The sequence below is a fragment of the Notolepis coatsorum genome, assembly GCF_963971535.1.
Source record: "Notolepis coatsorum genome assembly, chromosome: 5".
Classification (NCBI taxonomy): Eukaryota; Metazoa; Chordata; class Actinopteri; order Aulopiformes; family Paralepididae; genus Notolepis; species Notolepis coatsorum.
In genome coordinates, this window is record NC_140169.1 from 82,104,359 (window position 1) to 82,118,506 (window position 14,148).

The 14,148-nt window shown below is 42.7% G+C and overlaps 1 protein-coding gene across 1 annotated transcript in view; it reads left to right on the plus strand.

The window, feature by feature from the left end:
- The window catches only part of LOC311229105 (uncharacterized protein), a 63,082-nt gene that overhangs the window by 34,344 nt on the left and 14,590 nt on the right, over positions 1-14,148 (plus strand). The window contains exon 2 of the mRNA XM_084315119.1: positions 7,321-7,886. Within this exon, the coding sequence (XP_084171245.1) occupies positions 7,327-7,886 (560 nt within the window). The 5' untranslated portion in view covers positions 7,321-7,326. The remainder of the gene's footprint in view (positions 1-7,320; positions 7,887-14,148) is intronic.

Sequence of the window (14,148 nt, forward strand, 5' to 3'; positions counted from 1 at the left end):
CTTTCTTTATTTTCTTTTCACTGGCCATTGGAAGCTATGGAGTCTTAGAATTCCACCACATGACTTGGAGAAAACATTCCAAGGAAACTAACACACTCACCTGAAACGATTCAATGTGTGAGTAATTGGTGGCTTGTTTCAGTGATTCATTGATTTCCTACCTAGACAGTCGGTACACTAATGATCTGACAGTCAGTTCACAATCACTGATTGGAGAAAAGAAAAGCGGAGAGTGCGTGAGGCAATGGCCGTCCAGAGAGAAACAGACATTATTATGGGAAATGCGCTTACCGTCTTCCCGGAGTCAGACAAGAAGATAGAAAAATAATAAATAATAAAATAGACATAGTAAACAGGTAATAAAATAGACATAAAATAGGCATGATAAAATAGACATGCTAAAGTCCTGAGATTTAGGGCACTGGGTCCTATGTACACTACAATATACAGTTTTTACTTGCTACCAAGTACCAAACCAATTTCCTCTCTGTGTTGTTCAGTAGAAAGTTATCCAGCTGTAAGCTAGCCTAGCTTAGCACAAATTAATGGAAGTGGATACAGACCAGCTAGCCTAGCTGTTGGCCCAAAACACCTCTCCGAGAGTGTTAATATAGGCTATAGTGATCCGCTTCCATTTATTTGTGCTTATTTAGGCTATAGCTTGCAGCCAGATAGCTTTCCACTGAACGCACAGAGAGGAAAGGGTGTAGGAGTCTGTATTCACTTCACACCACCCAGATTTCACCGGTATGGGAATTCAAACCAGCAACCGTCTTGTCACAAAACCCGCTTCTCTAGTCTTTAGGCCCTGCCCCAAATACTGTGCCACTCAGCAGCACCCAGGTAAAGGGCAAAGCCGAAGCTCATATAAAACAAAGACTGTTGGAACATAATATTGTATGATGACATCCAGATTGCTGCATTCTTGCAGCACAACAAAGTACGTTGTAATAACAATTCACAATGTTTGTATGAATTTATCCTAGGGCACATTTTAAACGATACTTCGGAGCGACAGTGGCTCGGGAGGTAGAGCAGTCGTCTGGCAATCCGGAGGTTCCCGGTTCGATTCCCGCTTCTCCCGGGCAGCGTGTGGCGATGTGTCCTTGAGCAAGACACTTAACCCCTAATTGCTCCCGATGAGCAGGTTGGCACCTTGCATGGTTGCCTCCGCCATCGGTGTGTGAATGTGTGAGTGAATGTGTGAGTGAATGGGTTGGATGTGAGTAAATGTGAAAATGTGAGTAACTGTAATTGTAAAGCGCTTTGGATAAAAGTGCTATATAAAAAAGAAAGCAGCGGCAGCAGTCCAAAATTCCTGTGGGAACTATTCATTAGACTGGACTCTGCCAAGCATTATAGAGATAATGAAGAACCAGTGTCCTGTTCATTGTGTTTATGCGTTCCTTCCATGATGACTCAGAGAGCCGAGGCCATGAGGCTCTGTTTATTTCTACTAGTGCTACTGGACAGATGCGCCATGATTTGATTTGATTAGATTTTATTAGAATTTTTTTAAGATACAAGATTCCAGAAAAACGTCAAGGATGCTACACAAAAAAAGTCAAGACTTATTTCCATTGTGGTCCTTGGTCTCAGACAGACAAACAATACAAAACAGGACCATAAATAACAATTTGACAAACTACATAGACATGAACATTTTAAAAGCAGTGCAAACGTAGCCACAGGCAACAATTTATCAGACGCCATTTTCATGCATTTAAAATCTAGTTTTGGACATTGTCGAGGAGCCAAGATTTTACTTTTTCTTAAAGTTGTACCAGCTACTGGTGCATTTTAGCTGTGAAGGTAGCAAATTCCAATGTGTGGCTCCCCAGAATTTAAAAGAACATTTGCCCATATTAGTTTTGAACCTTGGAATACGCAGGTCAGCAATGCTGGCTCAGGTGTTAAGGGTATGCATGTCCCTGTTCCACTGAAAATAATTTGTAAGATAAGAGGGGGCCCTATTATTATAAATGTTGTGAACTATGTTGAGCTGAAGTTGAACGGACCTGGCTTCCAGAGATAGCCAGCCCAGCAACTGGAAGTGTTGTTTGCCCACATGTGCTCTGGAGGCTAGTCCTAGAGTTAATCGGATGAGTTTGTTCTGGGAAACCTGTAACTTATCTTTTAAAACGTTGGTCAGACCTCCGTACCAAGAACAGATAGCATAGTCGAAGCAGCAAGAAACAAGAGAATTTGCCAGAATGCGAAGACTTTCAGGGTCTAGTAAATATGCTTTCCTGGTCAGAAATGTAGTTCTGCCATTCACCTTGCTCATAGTTTTGAGAGCCATGGATTCCCTGCTCAGGCTGCTGTCTAGGTGGCAACCTAGATAGCTTATACACTTTTTTGCTGCAAAAAGCTGTCCCTCAAGATTTATACTGGGCGAGACCAGCTTCCGCAGCCTGGGTTGGGAACCAAAGATGATGTATTCTGTTTTGGCCATATGCAGAGATAATTTATTGTCAATGAGCCAATGTTTTATGCTAGAGAATTCCTTACTGAGAGTGGCCTGTAGCTTCTCCACATCCTTGTCAGAGGAAAGGATAGCAGAGTCATCCGCATAGAGAAACAGGTTCACATTACAGGCAGCTTGCATATCGTTAATGTAAATTAAAAACAATAACGGGCCCAGGACACTCCCTTGAGGGACTCCGCAAGTCACTGGTAGGGCAGATGAGTGATGGCCATGGATGTCTGTCAATTGGTATCTATCGGAGAGATAAGAGGAGAACCATTTTAGGCTGACAGGGCTCATACCAAGGGCTGACAGTTTGTTAAAAAGAAGGCTGTGGTGGACAGTGTCAAAAGCCTTTTGAAGGTCAATTAAAATCATACCACAGTTTGCCAGCATCCATTTCAGCTCTGATAAAATCAGTTAAAAAAAGTAAACAAGAATCGGTGGAATGTGATTTCCTAAAACCTGATTGAAATTTATATAATAATCTTGAGTCTGTAATATATTCATAGAGCTGTTCGTGAATTACCTTTTCTAAAACTTTGGAGGTGACACTGAGAATCGAGATGGGCCAGTAATTACTGGGGTCACACCTATTCCCTTTTTTAAAAAGGGGGATGACTTTGACATGTTTCATGTCGCTTGGGACAATGCCCTGCGCCAAGGACAGGTTGATCACATGTGTAATAGGTGGCGCTATCAACTCAGCTACGTCTTTTAAAAACCTGGCTGGGATATTGTCTAAACCAGTTGCCTTGGAGCACTTGAGACCTTTTAAAAGAGTGATCATGTAAACTACAGAGACTGGCTTAAGAGAGAAGCTGTTAGGGATAACACCCAAGTGGGCATAAAACTCATGAAGGTGGGCCTGCCCAAAGGTTAGAGGGCCAGATGGCAGGCGGTCCACTAGCTTATGTGCAATTGAAGTAAAAAAAAAAAAAAAAAAAAAATTCAAATGGTCAGCAATCTGTTTCTTGTCGCTGATGTCCTCACCGCCGATCTGCAGTGAAATGCAGGGGCTAGAATCTTTGTTGGGTTTGGTCGTGCATCCTAAATTTGTAAGCGTTTTCCACAGTGTTTGTGGGTTGTCCTGATTTTCCAGGATTTGTTCTGAGAAATTATTGGATTTTGCTTCTCTGACTTTGAACTGGACCGAGTTTCTGAGGTCTTTAAAAATAGAGAAGTTGGCTTGGTCACCCGATTCCTTAAAAACAGAAAGGGCTTTGTCCCTAGCACTGATGGCATCAAAAATCGCCTTATTGAACCACGGGTGAGATCTCTGCTTAACTCTAATAGATCTAGAAAGGGCTACTGCATCTATGGCAGAAGCAAACAAGGATTTAAAATTTGCCCAGGCCTGATTGACATTGTCCGTGCCTGTAACGGAAGACCAGTTCAATTTACTAATTTCCTTGCTAAAACTAGCAACTGTGTAGTGTTTGAAGGATCTGGCTTTGATGGTTTTATGGGACTTAAAAGTATCTCCAAAAACCCTCCTGGAACAGAAGGTCAAGAAGTGGTCACTAATACCATATGTACCATACCATACCATACTAATACCATATGTACCATACCGCTCTGGGAAATGGACTTTGAATAAGAGATTAAATCAATGGTGCTACTTGAAGAATTACACACTCTGGTTGGGTCTTGTACGATTTGTGTAAGACCAAAAATTCTGGCACATCTGTCCATTCCTCTGAAAGTGGGACAGGATTTATTGGCTATGTCAGTGTTAAAATCGCCCAATAGTATACATTATCTTTCCAGGAAATTGGGACACGCAGATAGAGTATTTTCAAGGAGCTCATAAAAGGAGTTACTTTATATTCCGTCATTAATGGCAGCTCTTTGGAAAAGTGAGCACTATAATCTTTTAGCCGAGTATTGTTTTAACCCTAGAATTTCTAGTGTGGGTGAATCTGATGTGAGGAAGAATTTACTCAGACAAATGTAGATGTAGTTGACCAAGGTTTAGTAGCTTTACAACCCAGGAGAATTGGCTGAGAGACCCGGCGAGTGCCTGGCCGGGGGGTCTCGTAACGGGCTCCTCGAGACAGGGGAAACGCTGATCTATATAGGTCAGTGGTTCTCAAGCTACAGGTTGCGACCCAAAGTGGGGTTGTGGGTAGGTGACAGAGAGTGGGGTTGCGCATTGGCAAGTAAGAAAAAAATATATATATATATATTTTAATTGTACTTAGTATATTACTTTTGTTTTAATAATTTGTTTGTGTTGTCAAAGCACTCTGGGATGCTATTATTATTATTATTATTATTATTATTATTATTATTATTATTATTATTATTATTATTATTATTATTATTATTATTATTATTATTATTATTATTATTATATATATTTTTTAATGTTCTGGCAACATATTTTGGCTAAATATGCCTTGTTTTATAAATGTGTATGGATAACATAGTGCTGTAATTAAATGTTCTAATAAATATGCATGATCAAGTTCAACAACGTGTGCTTTTATTTTGATATTCCTTAATTTCATGTTGAAATTACGCGAGTGTCGCGTAAAAAAAAAAGTTTGAGAACCCCTGATATAGGTCATAGAAGATGGGTGTGTCCAGGTGAGAGAGACAATTGGATTGGATGGGGGTGAGTTAGGAGGAGGAGAGAGGGGGGGGGCATGGTTTGGGGGGCTGGGGAGGGTTGAAGGTGAGAGCCAAAGGGATGGGGAATGGTAATCGAATGGGGGGGTTGAAACATGGCTGGGGGGGGAGACTATTCTCCCACACTAGTCCTCACTTGTTTAATCTTTGCTGTGAGCTGCATCTCATTTTAATCAATATATTTCACTTTAGCTTCATTATCTATATTCCATTTAATCACTTGTTTACATTTAATCACACTGTGTATATTGTTAATGCACTTTACTGTTACCTTGCACGCTGGTTAGATGCCAAGTTATTTTCGTTGTACTGTACTTGTGCTGTATGATGACAATAAATGAATAATTAATTAATTAATTAATCTAATCTTCTCACAAGAATATGCTCATCCTGATGAAGGCAACAGTAGCCACTATGTCCATATATGAGCGTACTTTAACCTTTTTTCCTATGGATGCTCGCTAGTACCGTGTTGTTTCCAATTTGGCTGCATCCCAAATCAAAGTATGAAAGCTCCCACCCTGGGGCCCTACAAAACTACTTCCCACATGACCTATATACTGTAAGGCCTCATCCAGGGCCGGACTGGGGAAATAATTCATACCGGGAGATATAGCGCGAAATATAGCCCCAATCAGGCCACTTTTTAAGCGGGGGGTCTGGGGGTCCCCCACCAGGAATTTTTTTGTTACAAAGACTTAATTTTCTGCATTCTGGTGAATTTTAGTGCATGTGAATCACAAACTAATGAGCCAACAATTGCTTAGTACAATGTACTGTTATGAACCTCAAATAAAACTGTTGTTGCACTTGCAATGCTACGCTCTCCACCTTCAAAAAGAAAAAAGCAAGAGCACAACATATTTTTCTATTTACTATTATAATACAGTTAACCACTCTCTCCACCTATTCAAACAGAGCAAGAGCACAATACCATATTCACTTTACTGATGCACTACCCATCAACAGTTAAAATAGCCCTTTACACAAACATTAAATAACAGACCTTTCATTACAATACTATAATAACAGTAGCCACTGCCAGAATAGTGACACATGTATCGCGTGTGGTGAGCACACGCATGCATGCACAACGAAGACAGAAGATTGCGTTGTCTCAATCATTTTAACTATAAAATGAGCTCAAAGTATGAGCTCACTGACTGAAATTTCCAACAAAAAGCATCAATTGTCAAATAATATTGATCACATTAACTAGACTAGATGTTTTTGAGGAAATTAGAAAGGGAACAACAACTTAACCCTTGTGTCTGATCAGATTCTTATTTTTTTGATAACTTTGCAGTGGTTATGTTTGTAGCCAATATATGTGGCAAAGGTGTGTAATCTTTGAATTATCTTGGAATTATTTTGACTTTCTCTTTCATAAATTGTTTATTCAACTTCAGCCCCAATCATAACCACCACATTTTTGTAATGTCAGATTTAACAACTCCTTTCAGAAAAGTGGGAGAATTTCATTTTTAATCTGAAATTGAATAAAATATTTATGGAAAAGAAACATATAATCTTTTTATGGCGTTTTTCAATTTAGTCCCCTAATATGGTAAGAGTATAACACTTTAGTTTTCAGATACAAGGGTTAAATTATTTATTTGTTTCTTGGCAGATTTAACATTGGGCTTTTGACAGGGGAGATTATGCATTGCATGGCAATGTTAGCTAGCTAACATCCACATGTTTATTTTTATCACTGACTAACCTGCTGGTTCCTTGACCTTGGTGCAAGAAAACATTTGATAAATGTTGCCGGATTTAGCAGTCAATTCGCCGCCTCCGCTGTCAATCAGTTGTATCGCCTGGTCCCGCCTCCACCAATCAAAAGCGGCAGCACGGCTCCATTGTGTGTGTGTGAGATCCACGTGAGGGAGAGAGTATAGAGAGAGTCAGATAGTTCTCCAACTCTGTCGCAGACAGTGAAATCCTGGTTGTTCCCCACCCACTAAGGTTATCTAACCATCGCGCCGCGCCGCCGCCACAACTAGAAACAATGGCCTGGCAAAAAAATATATATATATATTATAATAAAAAAATATATATATATATTTTTTTATATAATTTTTTTTTTATCTGTGCAGGCTAGGCCACCGGGAAAACTACCGTGCTCCCGATGGCCAGTCCGGGCCTGGCCTCATCCTCTGTCAAATTCAAGGAGATTATTTACCGACACTCACCTCCTTCTTTCTCCCTCTCTGCAGGTGACCATGTGGCCTTGTTGGACGCTCGCCGCCTTGCTCTGGGTATCCACGACGCCAGCCCTCTGCCAAAGCGGGGACGGCGAATGGGGCTCGGGCTTCGATGTCTCCCTGACGATGACGGCTGCTAACCAGACCTCCCAGGCGGTGGCCGATGAAGCCGCGAGGCCGACGACAAATGACCAACCCCGGGTCACGCCGGTGCCAACGACGACGACACCGCCGCCATCACTGCCCCCGCCGACGCTGCTCCACGAGACGGAAGCGGACGAGTGCTCCGTCTTCTTCAACACCAACCCGGCGTTGGCTCGCAGAGTCAAGGCCCAGAAGGAGGAGCTGGCGTACCTCAAGGATATCCAGCATGGGAACCAGGTGGTGGTGGAGAACCTGGTGCAGTATGTTGGCGCCGAGCTGGGGGGGGAGCAGAGCTACGAAGACGTGATCCAGGAGAACATTGTGGGCGTCAGGGACGAACACCAGAGCAGCCAGGCGGTGGTGCAGAAGGTCGTGGAGGATCTGGAGAAACAGCTGGAAGGAGACATACTGGAGGCCCTCGCCGGGATGCAAAAGTGAGTGCAGTTTATCAGCCCGTAATTTAACCCTTTCACTGCCACATGACAGAAGGTTAACCCTTTACTATCACACAACCGACGGTTAACCGGCTGTTGTGTGGCAGTGAAAGGGTTAACCTTCTGTGTGTTGTCGCAGTGAAAGGGTTAACCGTTTTGGTAGTGCGGCAGTGAAAGGGAGTCCCGCCTAATAGGCTAAAAGTTATTTGAATAGATATCACTATGAAACTTTGTTTGTTATGTACATAAAAACTAAGAAAAAATGTGTTTGTCATTGCATGTATCGCCAAGTCTCGCTGCACCATACATGGATAATGCCAGATTCAAAAACTTGGTTTCATTTTGTTGATACATTCAAAACAAAACTTTTTTCCAGAAGGGATTGTGGCTATGTCCTCTTATCAGCCCATACATCAGGAAATACTGTCTACTGTCATGAAATTTTTTTACTTTCACCTAGTTTTGGTATTAAATTTACTATATACTAGTTCAAGTTCTTTATTAGTTGTCATACAGAAGTACAGAATACAAGCAGTGCTGGGAAGCACAGAATGGAGTGTATTCCGTGATAACACAGCCAATATTAACGAATACACCGAAACGGTGATTGACTATGTCTGTACTCAGGTAGAAGTAATAATCCCCACCACCAAAATTAATATCTACCCAAATCAAAAGCCCTGGGTAGACAAATCCGTCCGTGAGGCTCTGAAAGTGCGCACATCAGCATACAACACCGGGCTGGTGACAGGCAACATGGAAGAACACAAGATGGCAAGATACAACGTCAGGAGAGCAGTAATAGAGGCAAAACGGCGTTACAGGGATAAAGTTGAACTTCAGTTTGAACAGGCTGACTCTAGAGGCATGTGGCAGGGCCTCAGAACAATGACAGACTACAAAGGAACCCCCCTCAAACTGAACAGTGACATCTCCTTAGCAAATGATCTCAACTCCTTCTATGCGAGGTTTGAGGCTGTGAATAACAACACCAGCCTACAAACCACGGCAATGGGGGGGGGGGGTCTGCTGATGGAGACTCAGTGTTCAGGGTAACAGAGCATGAGGTGAGACGGATCTTTAAAAAAGTGGATATCAGGAAGGCAGCAGGACCGGACGGCATCCCCGGCCGCGTCCTAAAAGTCTGTGCCGACCAACTGGCCCCGGTATTCACTGACATCTTCAACCTGTCCTTGGAACAGGCCGTCATCCCCACCTGTCTGAAGAAGTCCACCATCATCCCTGTACCCAAAAAATCTACGCCCGCTTGCCTCAACGACTACCGCCCTGTAGCCCTCACCTCCATAGCCATGAAGTGCTTTGAGAAGCTAGTGAAGGGCTACATCTGTTCCTCCCTCCCCATCAACCTGGACCCTCTGCAATTTGCATATCGCCCCAACAGGTCCACGGAGGACGCCATAGCCCATGTGCTGCACACAGCAGCATCACATCTGGACAAGAGGCAGGGGAACTATGTGAGAATGCTGTTCATCGACTACAGCTCAGCATTCAATACCATAGTCCCCTCCAAACTCATAGCCAAGCTCAGGGACCTGGGCTTGAACTATGACCTGTGCCAGTGGGTCCTGGACTTCCTGACGGGCAGACCCCAGGTGGTAAGAGCCGGCAACTGCATCTCCTCATCCATCACGCTCAACATAGGGGCCCCCCAGGGCTGTGTTCTGAGCCCCCTCCTCTACTCCCTGTACACACATGACTGCGTAGCACAGCGGAACAACAACACCATCATCAAATTTGCTGATGACACAGTAGTGGTGGGCCTGATCTCTGCCAACGACGAAAGGGCCTACCTGGAAGAGGTAGAGAACCTGTCACAGTGGTGTCAGGAGAACTGCCTCTCCCTGAACGTCAGCAAAACAAAAGAGATGATTGTGGACTTCAGGAGGTCGGGGGTCAAGGACTACAGCCCCCTCAGCATCGACGGGGCACCAGTTGAGAGAGTGAACAGTTTCAAGTACCTCGGAGCCCACATATCCGAGGACTTGACATGGACCACACACATTGACAGTGTTGTGAAGAAGGCACGACAACGCCTCTACTTCCTCAGGCGCCTAAGGAAGTTCCAAGTCAGTCAGAAGATCCTTAGGAACTTCTACTCATGTACAATAGAGAGCATCCTGACCGGCAACATCACCTCCTGGTTTGGGAATAGCACTGCACAAGACCGTAGCAGACTACAAAGAGTGACACGTTCAGCCGAACGCACAATTAGAGGGGGGCTTCCCACCCTCCAGAACATTTACAACAAGCGGTGCAAGGGGAAGGCTAAGAGAATTATTAAGGACTCGAGCCACCCGAACAACTGCCTCTTTGAACTGCTGCCGTCAGGCAAGCGATACCGGAGTCTTATGGCGAGCACAGAAAGACTCAGAAGGAGCTTCTATCCCCAGGCCATCAGGCTGCTAAACGAAAATAATCGCTAAACGAACAATAATCACTATGCAACAACCATCAAATGCACACAGCACACACACCCACACGCACACACTCACTCAAACAAACAACACACTGCAGCACCCACTCTCCACACTTTAGATCACACAAACACACTTACACTTTATATTTATTGATAAAGGATTTGCACTACAACTCGTACACCTACTGTGAATTGTACCTAAACTGCACCTCGTCCATTTATGCCTTGCACTATATTGTATTGTATATTAGTACACTGCACAGTATTGTATATTGTATGGTAACTACGTCTACGAACATTGTACATATGTCAAAACTGAACACTGTGACCTCTTTTTTTACTTCTAATTTTTACTATGTTTTTATTTCATACTTATCTTGTCATGCACAGTCTCTGGAGCGCAACAGTAAGAAGCATTTTGTACAAAAGTATTCTGTACTTCTGTATGACAACTATTAAAGAAACTTGAAAATGCTTCTTTCTATTTCGCTCCAGAGACTGTGCTAGGCAAAAATAGATAAGTATAAAACTATATCACCCCCCCCCCCCCACCCCACACACCCAACCACCTCCAATGTACAGTTTCCCCACCCCCCCCCCCCCCCCCCCACCTATACCCAACCTCCTCCAATGTACAGTTTCTTCCCCCTCAAATGTATATACTCTCTTTTTTAGACAATTTTTGTATCACAAACAGTACTGTATTTGTAGATCTGGTATGTCATAAATGTCTAGATGTAGCAGTACTGTCTATCTGTATGTCATGTATGTCATATATGTTATGATGAATTGAAAATGGGGGACCCTGATGTAAACAATACGAACGTATTTCTCTGGTCTGCATCCCCTTAACAATTATGTGTATTGAGCTGTACTGTATTGTACCCATTCTGCAATCTGTTAATACAATTTTCAATAAATCAATCAATATGAATGATATATCAACAAACCCTTCTGGAATTAGAAGCAGGATATGGATAGGAAGAAATGTGGAAAGTTTGGTGTGTATATAGGTACTAGGGAAATTAAGTTCCAAGACTTTGTGTGTAAGTAAATTGCATAAAAACTAGTTTTTGAGAAAACAACCTCAAAGTTTTGTATTGTAATTATGATCTATGGACAGTAAAATAAACAACTAATTGTGTGTTTTCGATATTTTATTGGCACTAGTTTGCAATAAGACATATTAGGGAAGCAAAATATAACAAAATCTCAATATCGTCAAAAAATTAATAAAAAGCAAAAAGGTGATTTCGGGGGTACTGTCTCGCCTTAACCTTCCAGACAATGAACCATAGACAAGAGAAGGGAGAACTCCCACACAGACCTTCAACAGGTAAAAGGTCTAAGAACTGGAACCTTGAATCTCTAATAAAGCGTATTGCAAGTAGAAGGACAGTGGAAGTTCTCTCTTCTCTTGTCTATGGACATTTCCTCCTACGCAACTGTCTGCAAGAAACTGAAAGTGTGTGTGAGCCTTTACAGTCAAGACAATAAACCATGTAAGTCTGTTTTGACATTTCTTTGGACAGCCAATACAAGTCAATCCAAGTCACTTGGACTGTGAACGTGATACATCATCTGAAAGTACCCAACCTCTGACAACTATGACAACTCTGCACAACAACCTCTGCACAACACGTACTCCAACATATGGTACCATCGTTAGAAAATTATTGGCTCATCTGAAAACTGAAAAATCGGAAAGCCAAATGCATGCACGGGTCACCGCCTTGTGTCCAGGTGCAGGCAGTACGCTCTTTTAATTAACTGAGGCACTAAAGGGATGTCTCCCCGGTGTAACACCCCCCACCGCCTCATGGAAGAGAGATAGCGGTAGTGTACACCGTCACGCTTCCTGAGTCCCAATAGTGAAGTGAAGAAAGTGGAGAACCAGCTGGATGGGGCAAGTGGCTGGATCTTCCTGCCTTTTGTAACAACACACAGAGAACACACTCCACTTCTGGTCATAGCTAGTAGGAGTGGAGGTAGGCAGCCCTGGCATCGCATATGGTCCACAAGACAGCCTCATCTAACAATTTAGAGAGGGACTGAGAAGGGTTTGATTGATTGATTGATTGATTGATTGATTGATTGATTGATTGATTGATTGATTGATTGATTGATTGATTGATTGATTGATTGATTGAAAATGTTATTAACAGATTGCAGAATGGGTACAATACAGTATGGCTCAATACACACAATTGTTAAGGGGATGCAGACCAGAGAAAGACTTTCGTCTGGGTCCAAGCCCAGAGCTGCAGGATGGCTGGTTCGGGGTGCCATATCTGAAATAAACAAATATACAGCACACTACAGAGCTCCAATGTCCCACGTATCTTATGTATTGCACCAAGGTGACATTTCAAGCACAACTGCTCTGCATCAGACTACAGTGATAATGCACATGCCATCTTAAATTATAGTGTGTACATATCTCTGCATTCAAAAAGTACAGAATCCAATAGTGTAAGGTGACACTCAATAAACATCCCCGGAAGAAAACCAATAACACTTAATAGGGTGTCGCTAACCAATGTCAGCCCCTAACAAGTATGGGAAAATACTCCTGCCTGTGTTTGTCCTATAAGATGTGCAATATCTTTTGCCAGAGAACAACAGCACAGAGGCTATAACTGACAAGTAGTGGGTTCGGGGGCGAATGTACACACACAAAAAAGACTGTAAAAATAACGGTAAATCTCTGGCAGCAACGGTTGCCAAATTCTTACTGTCAAATTACAGTCAAATCAAATACATTTACAGATTACAACCTTTATTTAATGGTTAATATTTTGATAAAAGGTAATTTACTGTATTTGTATGGCATTTACACTTAAAGGAAAACTCCAACATTTTGGGAAATTCGCTTATTTGGCATCTACCCTGGAGTTAGACAAGAAGATACATACCCTTTTTCTTCTCTGTGCATGCAGGAAGACACGCACCGTTAGCCTAGCTTAGTGTCAGTCACTGGAAGTAGGTTCCTCCATTAGCCTAGTTACCAACGTCTTCCTACTCCTACTGCATGCACAGAGAAGAAAAAGGTATGCATCTTCTTGTCTAACTCCAGGGTTCCCAAAATGTTGGTGTTAAGATACATACCCTTTTCTTCTCTGTGCATGCAGTAGGAGTAGGAAGACGCGCACCGTTAGCCTAGCTTAGCATCAGTCACTGGAAGTAGGTTCCTCCATTAGCCTAGTTCCCAACGTCTTCCTACTCCTACTGCATGCACAGAGAAGAGAAAGGTATGTATCTTCTTGTCTAACTCCAGGGTAGATGGCAAATAAGCGAATTTCCCAAAATGTTGGAGTTTTCCTTTAAAGTAGAAAAACAAAAGTAATCTGTAAAATAATAGTGAATTTCCAGTGAAAAGACTTTTCTTTTTACAGTGTACATGTTCTCATTGAGGCCCGTGGGTGACGTAGTGTCTAGAGTGTAAATCCAGAATAGTTCACGTTTCAATATAAGAGTGTTTATGTCCTCCGGTTCACTAGATTGAAGTGGTTGACCACGGGGCTCCTTGGTTTCTGACAGTACTTCTGTGTTCTGAGATTCTGTTTTTAAGGGGTATGGAAGTTTTTCCTATGTACAGTATGCTAGTCCGCAGGGGCATTGTTGGTTTTACATGAGATGGTGCCTTTAATAGTGAATGCTTTCCCTGTGTGTGTGTGTGTGTGTGTGTGTGTGTGTGTGTGTGTGTGTGTGTGTGTGTGTGTGTGTGTGTGTGTGTGTGTGTGTGTGTGTGTGTGTGTGTGTGTGTGTGTGTGTGTGTGTGTGTGTGTGTGTGTGTGTGTGTGTGTGTGTGTGTGTGTGTGTGTG